Raw genomic sequence first — 14,612 nt, 5'->3', positions numbered from 1 at the left:
AGTTAAATCAAAAATGTAATTTTTTATATAAATAAATAACATAAAATTAACTCCCTCTGTCCCAACCATTTCTTTACACTTTCCTTTTGCGATGTCCCATCCAATTCTTTACTTTTCAAAACTTACCAAAAATAGTCAATGCGTCCCGCCACTTCTCCACTTTTTTCTCTTTTCACACTACTTTTACTCCACTATCTTCTTTTTATACATTAAAAATCAATGGGTCCCATCATTTCACCCACTTTTCTTTCTCTTTTCCACTTACTTTATACATATTTCTTAACCTCCGTGCCCGATAATAAATGGGAGGGACGGAGGGAGTATATACTTACTTAGCAACAAATACATTTATTTCATTGTTAAAATCATCGACACAACCTAATAATCCAAATAATTAGCATATTCTTTTCACAAATATTCAATTAATACATCTCTATAATACCTTTATTTTTTGTGTCAATTTAGAAATTCTTAGAATTAAATATTTCATCAAGTGGAATCGTCTCTATTTTTGCATCTGGCATTTTAATTTAAGTCACTTTTTTTAAATTTGGCCAAACGGCCTCTTAATCTAGTATATTCTTTCTAAACTTCTCCAACTATTGAAAACCCTTAGCTAAAATGTGAGTTGTCATATCAAAAATAAAAAATTTAGCCAACCTCTCAAAAATTTCATATTTCAACCATGCCAGCTGTTATCTATAATTTTAGCCAACCTCTTGGAGATGGCTAAATTTGTCGAACCTCTACAGGTCTCTAGGAAATCCGTAGGAAAGATTGTACATCATTTATTACCAAATTGAACTGATATATTTCATTTTAACAAGCTAAAATATTAATAACATACTATTTTTAAATTATAGCCAATAACATTAAAGCAAAATGTCTTAGAAGTTGAGCAAATTTTACATAATCTTTTACAGGTCCAATTTAGCAAACGCGGCTGGAGATTCTCTAAACGTAATTAAATTCATCTTGCATCAATATAGAATTTAATACTATTTCAACACGTGCTAATAATAATAAATTATTATTGCCTACCTAGTAAAATTATGACAAATACTAGGTATAGGTGGCAGGTACATACTTCAATTGAGACCTGAAAAAGATTTGAAGGTAAACTTCAGCGGCATACTTGAGGGTAATGCAGCAATGATCCCGACCTCATACTAGCAGACCAGTAGTAAGACTGATTGAAAACCCATATATATGGAGGGAGAGGGAGTTGTTTATTCCATATAAATCAATCCTTTCATAACCTTAGCATCAAACTAAACACTCAATAGTAGCCTCTCAACCATATTCATGGCCATGCACACTCTTTTCTGTGCTTTGTTTATCATGGTTCTGAACGTTGCACTAAGCCAAGGGCTCACCGTGGAGCTCATCCACCGAAACTCACCGCAATCTCCTCTATACAACGCCTCCGCCACTCCTGAGGACTTGTCCACTGACGCGGCAAGTCGCTCACTTGCTCGTTACCGAAACTACTACACCCAAAGGAAAATCAAGTCCACTGTTATTCCAGACGGTGGGAATTACCTAATGAAGCTTGCCATCGGAACTCCACCGGTTCAACAATATGCTATCCTCGACACCGGCAGTGACCTTATATGGATACAGTGCCAGCCTTGTGACAACTGTTACCAACAAGATTCTCCGTTGTTTGATCCGTCTCAATCGTCCACTTTCTCCTACAACGTTGGATGTAATTCTAATGCTTGTAATGCGCTTCCTAGAAGCGGATGCGGCCTGATAAATAACCAGTGTCTGTACGATTATCAATACGAAGACCAGTCGTATACAGACGGGGAGTTAGCCACGGAAACCTTCACTTTCGATGATGGCCAGTCCGGTACGGAGTTTCCCCGGACTGTTTTTGGTTGCGGTCACATGAACGCGGGCACTTTCTCTCGTGCCTCTGGACTGGTCGGTCTCAGCCAAGGCCATTTGTCCCTCAATTCTCAACTATCATTCACAAAATTTTCCTACTGTTTAGTCCCCGTCATTTCGGGACTAAACAGCAAACTAAAATTCGGGGAGGATGTTGTTGTATCGTCAGCTGCTAACGCTGTTTCCACCCCTCTCCAGAGTCAAAACGATGGTTTTTATCATCTCAACCTCGAGGCCGTTACCATCGGAGGCAATACGATACAAAGCCCGATGTCTGGAGGGGGAGATATAATCATTGATTCCGGAACTACACTCAATTACTTGGACCCGGTTTTGTATGATAATTTGGAAGCCGCAGTACGTGATATGCTCGGCCTAAACTCCGTGCAACATCCAGACGGAGTTTACAATTTATGTTACGAAACAGAATCACTAACCGCAGTCCCTGAAATACAAATGACGTTTCATTTTACAGGAGCTGATGTGGTCTTGAATTCGATTAATATATTTGGAGATGGAGGTTACGGTTTAAGTTGCTTGTCAATGTTACCTTCCGACGGATATGGTCTTAACATATATGGCAACCGAGCTCAGATTAACTTCCAAGTTGAGTATGACATCGGAAGTAAACAAATTTCGTTTGCACCTGCAGATTGTACCCGGTTCTAAATTCCGGCATTAACAGCATCCTTATATATATGTATGATGTATATATCGAATCAATAAACATGCATATTATATCACTCTTTATTTTACTTTTGGTTCATCTAAGGGACCTCAATAGTTCCTACTATTTCAATTTTCAAGTATCCATCTTTAAAGTTGAAGCACGCGGGAACGAAGAAAAAGGCATATTGGTTGAATTATAGCTGTTGCATGCCCTAGAATAATACTCAGTAGTCACTAGTCAGTACTAGGGGTGTACACGGTTCGGGTTGGGCGGGTTAAAAAAAATTTAACGTTCCAACCCAATTAAATCGGGTTTTCAAATTCTCAACCCAAACCATAAAAATTAAATTCATAACCCAAACCAATTTGTATTATTTTGGTTCGGATTGGTTCGGATCGGTTTGATCGGGTTATGAAATATAAAATAATTTCTTTTCCATAATCTAGCTAGCAAAATCAAATTTCGACACATCAAAAGATAAAACCTTAACTGAATGTACTACAACAAGCAGGTGAAATACCCGGTGTATACAAAATGAATTAAGCACTATAACATCTTAAAAAACCTGCACTATAACATCTTAAAAAACCTGCACTACTAACCAAAATAATTAAAACTCGATACCAAGTCAAGCTCGATACCAGAAACTTCAGAATTACAGCAATAAATTTAAAAATTAAGTTGAACAGAAACAATTAGCAAAACACAACAAATCAACAATTAGCAAAACACAACAAATCAACAATTAGTTAAATGGACTAGGCTAACATATTATGGGTTATTAGGGTGGGGTGAATGATTTTTATATGTAATTTAATATTTTTTAATCGGGTTGGGTTGGATCGGTTAAAAAAAAATCGAAACCCGTATCCAACCCAATTAAATCGGGTTACTCATTTTTTAATCCAATTATCAATCGGGTCAAAAAAATTCGGATTGGTTCGGACGAAATATGGTCGGTTTGGATTGGTTCGGTCGGTTTCGTCGATCCGTGTACACCCCTAGTCAGTACACATAACAATAACATGGTCACTAGACTAGCCATGCGCGGCCTTAGGTTAATGAAAAGAGTTTGTGGTGTTTGGCTGCGGCTTTTATGCCCGTACTTATAAGTTAGAATTATTTATTTATATCGTTTGCCTAAAAATTTAAGAGTATTTATACAAAGTTAAAAATATTAACTTTTATTTCATGACTTCTATTTGTTCCACAAACATTTTAATCAGTTATAAGTATTAACTTTCGTCTAAATTCTGCTTCACCCTTTTAATTTATGTAGAAAATATTTATTTTAAACTCGGCCGAAGATCCTCTTTGACAGAGGTTGTATGAATTTCTGGAGTTCATATTAAAAACGCTTAAGCATTTATATTTATTTGTTTATATTTATTTCATTTGAAACAGTTTTTTATAAAAATTGTTTCTGTTACCACTAATGATAAAAATATTTTTGTATTTTGTCATATGGAAGTAAGAAAATCTAGTTAAATAATATGTTTATATTATATATATAAAATAATTATAAAATAATTTACAATAATATTGTATATGAATTTTTTAATATTACTTGTTGCTCGATTAGAAGCAAGATTAGTATCTATTTTATTCTTTTACATATTCATAAGTTTTGTGACAATATATTCGATGCACATGTTTTTGGTTAATTATAGAAATAGTTATTAATAAAATCAGATATATTAATATTTTGATATTATTGTGCAAGTTTTATTTTATAAATATATATAGTTAATTAATACAATCGATTTTAACATTTAAAAAAAGGTCTCAGTGTAACTTGTGTACTATAGCGAACAAATTTAGATCAGTAATAATGAACCGTTAAGGATGTAATTATGTAACCATGGGTATTTGAACGATTTTAAAGGAAATTATAGATTACAAAAAAAAAAAAAAATTACTATGTGACTTTGGGCGAATTGAATCTACAAATAAATATTTTCAATAAACCAAAACTAAACAAAAAAATTGTGGTCAGGCATATTTGGCAGTCAGATTCGGGACCACATTTTTGTTATGGGACCAGGTCCCTGGCAGCCGTATGACAGGGCTGGTTGGATGCATATCCAGCGGCTAGGATTATATTAAAATTTTAATATGTCCAGCGCTAAAAGCGCTGGACGGGGATTCCCATGTCCAGCGAATCTCTGTCCAGCGCTAAAAAAGCGCTGGACATATTAAAATTTTAATATGATCCTGGTCGTTGGATATGCATCCAACGGTCCAGAAACTGATTGTTATATAACTCGTCCACAGCATCCGGCTGCTGTGGACCATTACCCTTTTGTTATATCCCATGTAATATAATATGGCAGAGTTTTAACATAAGACTGTCCCTTTCTGTCACCGATTCACGTTATCTCCACATTTTTCTGAATTTATGAACCTCAAATGTCAATTCACATAAAACAAAATAAATCAACAAATGAAGAACACGTTGTTAATCAATATAAGCTGCTGGCAAGTAGTATGCATAATACTTCTGTTGTTCAGAAAACTGATATGTTGTCCCGTAACACAAACATGTTAATCAATATAAGCTGTGGCCAGCAGTATGCAGGATATTTCTGTTGTTCAGAAAACTGATATGTTGTCCCGTAACATAAACATTAAGACTGTGTTCACTTGGATGGAATGGAATTAGAGGAGAATAGAATGAAAAAATTATATGAAAGTTTTAAAGAGAAAGAAAAAAGTGTGAGATAATAAGTCAAAAATAAGTCTGGCGTAAAACCAGAAGTTAGTTTGAGATATTTTTTTCAGTAAATTAATTTTTTTGAAAATTTTTTTGGAAAAAAAAATTACTCATAAAGCATAAATTACCTATAAATCATTTTATTATTATTATTATATTTTTAATAACTCATAAGTCATTAATAAGTCAAAATTACCCAAACAGATATTTTAAACTCTCAGTTTTTCACATGAGTTACGTTAAGTCATAAGTTATAAGCATAGCCAAACGGGCTCCAAGATACAAGATAATATACTGAGTAATAGAAATTCAAAGAACACAGAGTCCCAGTCATCACCCTTAGAGCAACTCCAGCAGCTTCCCTATTTGGAGTCTTAAACCAAAATATAAGGAATATAGGAAAATAATCCACTCCAACAGTATCTTAGTGATTCCCTAAATCACTAAGATCCACTAGCCATGCCTTATCTTTAGGTAACCTCTCTCCTCTCCTAAATCTTATTTTATAATAAATTTTGAATACAAACATGTTCTCTCTCTTCACCTATTGCAATAATGGTAACTTTTAATAATAAAATAGTATATAAGGAATGAATATAAGGAATATCGTTGGAGGTGAGAATAGCTATTATTATCTTAAGCCACTAGGATCCAATATTTTATATTATATTTAAGGAATGGGCTAAGATGCTGCTGGAGATGCTCACGAAGCAAAATTCACTAATTTTTGCATATATATCGGGAAAGAATTTAAATCAAGCATGCAAGTTCTTATCTAGTCAGAAACAAATAAATTAGTCACCCTAAAAGTCACCTAAGGACAGATATGAAGAAAGGTCTCCAAGCAATTAGCCCCTGACAACTGACAAGAGCCTAATTGTGATTCTGTTTCATCAGGAACACCCAGGCTTTGGTCGCAATAAACTCATATTAGAAATGATCTCAGAGGTATATTTTCTGGCCTACAATGCTTTCAGGATTATGAGTGCTACATAGTCCTAAATATATTTTCAAACTCCTAAATCTTTCATAAAAAAGCCTGTCAAGATGCTCTTTAACAATGTCAATTCAACCATTTCGGTGCCTGCAACTATTGAGTCATCAACACACTAAAAATAAATTCACATTTTTCTTTAAACACAAAAAGAGAATTGTCTGAATCGATTATACTCATCCTTAATCCTACAATGATGTTGACAATATTGCAGGCCAACATCAAGAAGATTGACTAGACCATATCTCGACTTTTACAACCGGTAAACCTACTTAACATTTGTACTTTTGAAGCTCAGAGGAATCTTCATGTAAACCTCCTTACTTGAGTCACTGGGAAGAACTGCATTATGCACATCTATTTGATTGACTTCCCAATTTTTAATAGCTCTAAGGCGATTTTTATATTACGCAGTTGATGTGATGTACATATTTTGAATGTAACATTATTGAATATTTGTGATTCAAATAATAAATTCATGTTAACTGGTAAATATTTGTAAAGGCCACATATGGCCACATAGAAAAACATCAACATATAATGAGAAGTTGCATAAAATCCAAGAAGCCACATATAACTTGATGACAGATTATACAGCAAAAGGACGGTTAGGATCATCAGTAGATTTACAAAGTGAATTGTTGTAGAAGTCCATATTTTACCACATGTAATGAATTAGCAATACATGTCTACACTTAGAGAACCTTTGCTCATGTCACAACGTAGTACCTGTTTGTGCCCACTGATAAGCCACTGGAACCCAAAAACTTGACCGCCTATAACACTTCGACATCAAGGATTGGCCCACAACTGCATATTAATTACCTAAATCCAGAAGGAGCAGCCTGAGGGTTGCCTGCTGTTCTACCCCTCATAGCCTTCGATTGTGCCAGTATGCTATCATAATCCTGTGAACGACAAATAGTATTACAATCATGTGGTAAGACAGTGTAGGTAGCAGATAAAAAGAGAAAAGAATTTCAGGTAACCCACCCGTTTTTCAAAGGCATTATCCCTAGAATCAATTATCTTGTCTGCAACACCATAATCAATTGCCTCCTGAGCTTGCATATATTTGGGTCGCTGGATATCTTTCTCGATTTCTTCCTTTGGCTTCCCAATTCCTTTTGATAGGAGCTCAAGATAATACTCTGTGTTTGCATCTAGTTCTTTCGCCTGATGCAATGTTACAACTTACAAGTCACATGGTTTGTACATAAGATATTGCGTGTGTGTGTGTACACAGAGTGGAGAGGGGAAAGAACCTTAATCCACATATCTATGACTGCACCGCTTGAGCGGTTGACTTTGGGAAGATATAATTTTGCTGCAATGTAGATATATAGAGGGTTATCAAACTACGTGTAAAGATAGCAACATGGCTAGTTATATTCGACTACGACAAATCGACAATATATAGTCCACCCTACTAGGATGTAACAAATGCAATCAGCCTTACGCAAGACAATTATATTTTATACTTCTGAGGAAAATGGACAAGTGAGAACTATTTTCAATTTGTAAGCAGGCCTTGGTATCTTCCAGGGAGAGAGACAATTAAGAGTAAATCACAGATAAAAATTATAATTACATAATATGCTTGAAATGCATTAGAGTCTTGAGCTGTAAGTAAATTCCATGAAAGACCCCCCCCCCCCCCCCAAAAAAACAACCACCACCACCAAAACCCAAAAATAAATAATAATGAAAAATACACACACATATGCAGCTATATACATCCTTTCATAGATAAAAGAAAGATACAAATTATATCCTTAAAGTACTTCTGCATCCATACAGCCAAAAATAGTCAATAATACATCCCAATAAATCCATTTTTGTAAAAAACATAATACTCCCTTTGTTTTTTATTATTTAGACACTTTGACTTCTGGCACACATCTTTACATGCTTTGATCATATAGTTAAATTTTTTATTTTTGTGAATAAAAATATGTAATCAAAATTTTAAATCACAAAAAATGTAATTAAAAATAATAATTTTTACTATGCAGTCAAAGGACCTAAAGTTGTAAGGCAAAAGTCAAAGCGTTATATTAATAAATAGCGGAAGAAATATATAAATGAGTTAACAAATTACTCGTTAATACGTCAATCAGCAATTTACACCTTTTCCTCTGCTACCCTAACTCTTCAATTTTGGACTTATACCCCTGTCCGCCGGACATGACATGGGTATGGGTATTGGGTACAGGATCTGAGTCAGATCATTCATAGCGACACCGGACACTTCAACTTGTAACAACCAAAATTCAAAATGATACAAAAGACCTTACAACAACTTGTTTGTAAAGAGCAAGGTCCGTTAATGACTTTTATTATGTTATTTTTTGACTTTATGACACGGATATGACACATATAAGGTGTTTAAGTTTAATTGGTAAAAGACACTAGTCAGTAGTCACACACTTTTTAATATGTAAAATGGATTAAGAACATATACATTTTCACTTATGTTAAGCTTATATACCGAGTCCCCGGACCCATGCCCAGTTTCGGACTCACATCCAAGAATTTTAATTTTCAAGAAAGTAAGAATCCAACACTTGGATCTGCACCTGTTTTGGACAACCTTAACCGAGTTTGGGTAACTTAGATCTTTCCTAGTGGAGAGCGTGATTCGTGAACATGTACTCTTTTGTTTGTGTAGCGATATGGTTGCCGAGTAGAAGAAAGTAAGCTGATAAGGAACTAGATTAAGTAATATTGGCTGGATGGGTGCTGAGTGAAACAGGGTAGCGTGATAATGAACAGATTAATTAATGTCTGTATCATGCCATAACTCACAGTCTTCAAAGATTTGTGGCTCAACCCATGAGGACCCTGGCTCTTCTTTATACTCGCAGAATTAGATTATAATAAGATAATAAGAATATGTTCTCTCACAGGTGATGACTACCGTATATCTATCTTCATGATAACTTGGAAACCGAGTAACAATTAGAACCTTCATACATTAAGTTTTTGTCTTTTATGTGTGTTTTATTTGATTAATGAATCCCAGAGAACGTAGAGATACATCTCATATGAGTATAAAAAGATATGCAATATGATTCATGCCAACAATTCACAAAAATTTGAACTTACTGGAGGAATTTGGCTGCATGGCACGATAACCCTTGGTTCCGAGCGATAAAAGCATGGCTGCTTGACCAAAAGCCATGCCACAATTCACAGTATAAACATCGGATTTGCAATACTTGAAGTTCAAAGGCCCCCACAGAAGGTAAAGGAACAAGATTAATTAGACTTGCAGGTAATGAAAAGGCTTAATAATTGGATAAAGTAATCAGAAAGACAGTTGAACAACTTCTATATCTCAATTCTAAGATAGAAGGATATCTCAAGATCTACTGTGAATGCATTTTCAAGTACAGGAAGACAGCTCACTAAAATCTGAAAATTAATATTGCTTTTATATGTATATAAGTTCGTAATACTGCTAAATGTGTGTGTGCGCATGAGTGTGTCAGAGAGAGCTTACAGCCATTGTGTCTGCAATCGCGTATGCCTCTGTTTCAGATCCGACTGTTTCCATCTTCTCATTCTGATAAATTATTTTATTTAGATGACAGTTCATATAAGTAAAACTATCATACACAGAAAACTGTTTCAGGCAATTTTCAACGGCAACAGTACTGGTACATGAGACAAAAGGAAAAGATTAGTGCAACAAACTAAAGAGATTTACCTGTGTCCCTGATGAATTAATGTAAAGATATATAGGCTTTGATGGATTATCATAATCCAACCACATAAACTGAGCAACAAGAAGCTCTGTAACTGCTGGTACAATCTACAGCACAGATAGAAATGCATGAAAAATTAGATCACCAGAGAGCAGGGTACATATTTCACTACTAACAGAAGATAGAGAATGCAGGAGTTGTCTTACAGGCATGCCTAGGTAGCAGATTCGAGCATCTAATAGAAGAGATGGCAGATCCGGAGGAGCGGATCTAGGCCTCCCATTTCCTCTGCCTCCTCCTCCGCGGTACATGCTCACACTCATACCATACTTAGAAGGTCCCCTTCCAGTTCCATCAATACCTGATAAACTCCACATACCCCCGTGATTTATATAGTTTTGGGAAGAGGATATGCTTTCCTGTTGAAGTGTCAAGAGAATAAGGAAAAATGCGAAAGAAAGAGACGACCTTTGTATATGTGCCAGTGCCACTATCAAACAGTTTGATAGTTTCGTGGACAGCTACAAGAGATAGGTGCAGAAAAGTTGTGTGATGCCTAAGGTTGGAGTCAACGACAGATTTAGATATAATAGTCTAATTTGACGTTCTAAATTTACATATCAATCAGAAATGTAAGCCCCATTACAATCTCAAACTCTTCTCAATTTTATATGTACGTGAAGGATTCATAGCCATGGTTAATGGTTAAGACAAATGTATTCATAAACTGGCTTGAATCAGCTCCAGTTTTTAGTAATAAGAAAATGTAATCTACCAGATTTTTGACATTAATAAACTGAGAAAGATGTATAGCAAGAAGACCTCTGTAACTTTTTCCGACTGCCTACGGACAGGATTATCTTCAGTCATGAACATGTCCATCTGTGAAGGACTGAGGCCATATAGATGTTTTGGGGCATTGTTGTAATTGTCCATCACTACAAAAGATACAATTATCAAAGTTGTAATTATGAACTCACATTCAATACAGTAAAGTGGGAATAACTGCTGACAATTGCATCGCAGTCAATGGTTTATACAAGCATATTAGGTATAAGCTCTGCAAGAAAAAAGTTAATGAATTGATCTAAGTTTGATTATAATTTCGGATTTTTCATATATACACAAATGACAAAACTGACGTAAATTGCAATATAGAAGCTTCAGCCCAAAACCCCCTTTATTAGCTAGATATAGTAAAAACATATAAGTTCAGTAAAATGCATTCAGCAGCCAGCTTCTCATGTAATTGTGGACAATATAGAAGTAGTTACTGGTCTATCAAGAGTCCATGTGAAATCTGACCGACTTACTGCAAACCCAGTGCTAAAGCAAAAAGGTTTAGTAGTTTAGCACATCAACCCACTTAATTAAAGATTAGGAAAAAATTGTATAATTAATTCTGGAAAATCCATCCTTATAAGGCAACCATTGTTTGGACTAATTGCATCATTCTTAAAAGTCTAAACAATCATAATAAGGGTAAGCTATACCAGTAAAATGCAAAATCAAAATTATTGAGTTGGTCTGTGTTTGATCATTTCTTAGATTGATACACAAAACTGACTTAAATTATACTGTAGTATAGAAGCTTTAACCTAGAACTACCTTTACCATCCAGCAACAATACAAGCTTTTAAGATCAAGAAAATGCAGTTAACAGCTATGTTTTCATGTAATTGTGGACAATATAAACCTAGCTACTGGTCTACCAAGACTGACTGTAGAATCTTACTTAATTATTGCATATAAAAACTAAAACAAAAGATCTGGCACGCTAATCAACAAAATGAAAGAAGATTAAAAGATTGTATAACCAAGTCCGAACAATTTATCCCAAAGGGAACTGTTCTTCATAATTGCTCAAGCAATATGAACCGCTACTAGACTAAAATTGTCTTGAAAAAAACCATAACCCGGCTGTCGGTTTGCACTAATCCAATCAAGCCTATCATGTCGCTCTAAAACAACCATTCTGTCCACTAAATGCTAATATTCCAGCCGCTTTATCGTGTACTTCAGAAAACTGGAATTTTCAGCCGCTTAATGACACTTGTACTCATGATAGTTCATAGTAGTTCCATTCACTCACATATACAAACACCAATAAGCAATGAACAGAAACTCAAAAAAGCACAATATCAGCTAGATAAAGAAGCCCCGAAAAACCCATACTAACCCCACATAATTATCACATTTAGCAACAAAAATATCCCCAACCTAGAACCAAAATAGCATAAATTTTGACAAGAAATGGAGCAGAGAATCACAAAAAGAAAAACCCCCAAATACATATATTAGTTACTGACAATAAGCATATATTGCAACAACATACAAAACCCATAAAACCCCACATATATATATTTCATTTTAATACAAGAACTAACCAGCATACAAACAAAACAACATAAATCTGACCCAAAATTGAATCATATATTGCAACAAAAAAATCCCCAAAACACAAAAATAACTAAAAATACACACACAACAGATACATACAGACATAAACATAGTAAAAGCAGAGTTGAGGTGGTGACTAACATCCATCTTTAAGATTCTCTTGTCTGAATTGCTTAGGAATGTGGTCAAAAGAGTTAGCAGAAGCTGAAACAGGCCTAAAACAACACTTATGAAGAATCTTTTTTGATGAGGAAACACCAAATATGAGCTTTGTATTGTGTACAAAAGATGAGCTTTGAAGATATGCTCCACTGCCCATCTCGATTGGAGATGATGAGAGAGGAGAGAGAGGAGAGAGAAGCAGAGACTTGGCCATTTTCTCACTCTACGATTTCTAGACAAGGAGAAGAAGATGAAGGGGAATTATTTGGGGCTTCGTTGCAGTCCACATGTTATTATGGGCTTCAAATTGAATTGGACTGGACTTGTGGAATGATTTTTGGATCTTACCCAAACAATGATAGATTGGACTGATGTCCAAGTTTGATGTGATCAGTTGGGGGAAAGAAATATATAGCATGGCTTGTTTTATTTACAAGGGAGAATTAATATCAGGTTAGTTAGGATTTTTTCTTAGAAAAGTGATAATAGTACTCCCTCCGTCCCCTTTGATATGTCCATTTTGACTTTTGATCAGTAAAATTGGTATATTTTAACTGAAATTTACATGCATTATATAAAAAAAATTATAAAAATTATATCATTAGAAAGTATATTTTGTCTATTTTAATATGCAACTTTCGGATTTTAAAAATAATGAGTAGATTATTGGTAATGTTTACTTAAAAATTGGTCAATTTGACTACTCGAAAAGCAAAATTGACATGTAAAAAGGAAGGGAGGAGTATATGTCTGGCGGGCAGGGGAGAAATGTTTTAACAAGTACATCCTTTTTCTTTTGAATGTTTTTGCTCAGCCCAGGCTTCTGTCGTCCAGGCACACGCTGTTAAGCACCTCTCTCCCCGTTTTCTTTACATTTTTATAGCCCAAGCTTCTGTCGTCCAGGCACACGCGGTTAAGCACTTCCCTCCCCTGTTTTCCATACATTTTTACAAAGCAAAAGAACCCCAATCAAGGAAAAAAAAATTTCATATTCAAGTTTATCCTATGAGTTTAAAATCTAAAAATAATTGCCCCCATAAGTTCGAAATCCTAGATAACGTCTCTGCCGGCGAGCTCTATTTCAAATGAAATTACATGAATATGAAATCAAACGAATAAAAATCATGATAATGAGAAGATTTACGAGGTTCAGGATGGATCTCTCGTCATTTCTCTCGATCATTAGAGTTGCAATGGGATCTACGAGTATTGAAATGGATACGGGGTTCTCAAGGTGTCAAAAGGCTACTTTAGATTTGTTGGGAGTCTTAATGAAATTCGGAAGATTAAGATGGAAATTTTGAAAGTTGGATTGAGTGTGGTCGGGATAGACCCATTAACAGATGATGTTATATTATACTGTTATGATTTTATATCACGAGTGTGCCTTATATGATGGTTGTTTAACCTGTTTATGATAATTTGATGATATTTATTAATGATAGATTTCGTATCGTAATTAATAATAATCAGTGATTGATGAGTCGTGGACTTATTATGCTAAACGTGTGAAACAATTAATCCTATTTTTACTTAGATTTAATCGAATATCATCTTTTAGTATATTTTTCCGTTGATGTTTTTTTGAACCTTTATCGAATAATAAAATTCTGATTTCTTAATTTTTGTATATGTCGACTAGATGATAAACTTTATAGAAAGAATTTATTTGAAAATTGTAGTCTTGTACTTGTACGTAGTCCTTACATAAAAAAACAGCAAGTTTATCAGTTTATTATTAAAAAATCTAATGTTGAATACGAAAATTGATTCATTTATTAAACAGATTTAGGGCGTGTTTGGTTGAGAGAAGCAGAAGTTGTTTCTGGCTTCTGTTTCTCTTGACCCGTTTGTATAAAAAAAGTAGAAGCACCTTTAAGAAGCTAAGAATGCTAGCTTTTCACTCACAGTTTCTGCTTCTTTTCCAAACACTTTATTAACTTATTTACTTCTCACTTCTACTCTACTTATTTATTACAAGTAAGAAGTCTTTTATTTTAAGCTAACCCAAACAGCCCCTTAGACTCATTTATTTTACTTATTCGCTCGAACTCAAGTCTATTTAATTAA

The 14,612-nt window shown here is 34.6% G+C and overlaps 2 protein-coding genes across 2 annotated transcripts; one reads left to right on the top strand and one right to left on the bottom strand.

Moving 5' to 3' along the window:
• Positions 1–1,305: 1,305 nt before the first annotated feature.
• On the top strand, positions 1,306–2,562 carry LOC108226070 (aspartic proteinase CDR1). The gene has a single exon (XM_017401025.2). The coding sequence runs from the start codon at positions 1,306–1,308 to the stop codon at positions 2,560–2,562; it is 1,257 nt and encodes a 418-aa protein (XP_017256514.1).
• Positions 2,563–6,823: 4,261 nt separating this feature from the next.
• LOC108192808 (ATP-dependent Clp protease proteolytic subunit-related protein 1, chloroplastic) lies at positions 6,824–12,802 on the bottom strand. The gene is made up of 9 exons (XM_017359302.2): positions 12,522–12,802; positions 10,803–10,918; positions 10,187–10,399; positions 9,983–10,087; positions 9,776–9,838; positions 9,379–9,490; positions 7,536–7,597; positions 7,264–7,446; positions 6,824–7,178 (listed from the first exon to the last, which is right to left on the bottom strand). Exons 1-9 carry the CDS (start codon positions 12,754–12,756, stop codon positions 7,092–7,094), a joined length of 1,176 nt encoding a protein of 391 aa, XP_017214791.1. The 5' UTR covers positions 12,757–12,802; the 3' UTR covers positions 6,824–7,091.
• Positions 12,803–14,612: the final 1,810 nt, after the last annotated feature.

This window comes from Daucus carota, chromosome 6 (genome assembly GCF_001625215.2).
Source record: "Daucus carota subsp. sativus chromosome 6, DH1 v3.0, whole genome shotgun sequence".
In the NCBI taxonomy this organism is placed as follows: domain Eukaryota; kingdom Viridiplantae; phylum Streptophyta; class Magnoliopsida; order Apiales; family Apiaceae; genus Daucus; species Daucus carota.
This window is presented reverse-complemented; position numbering and strand designations above follow the sequence as displayed.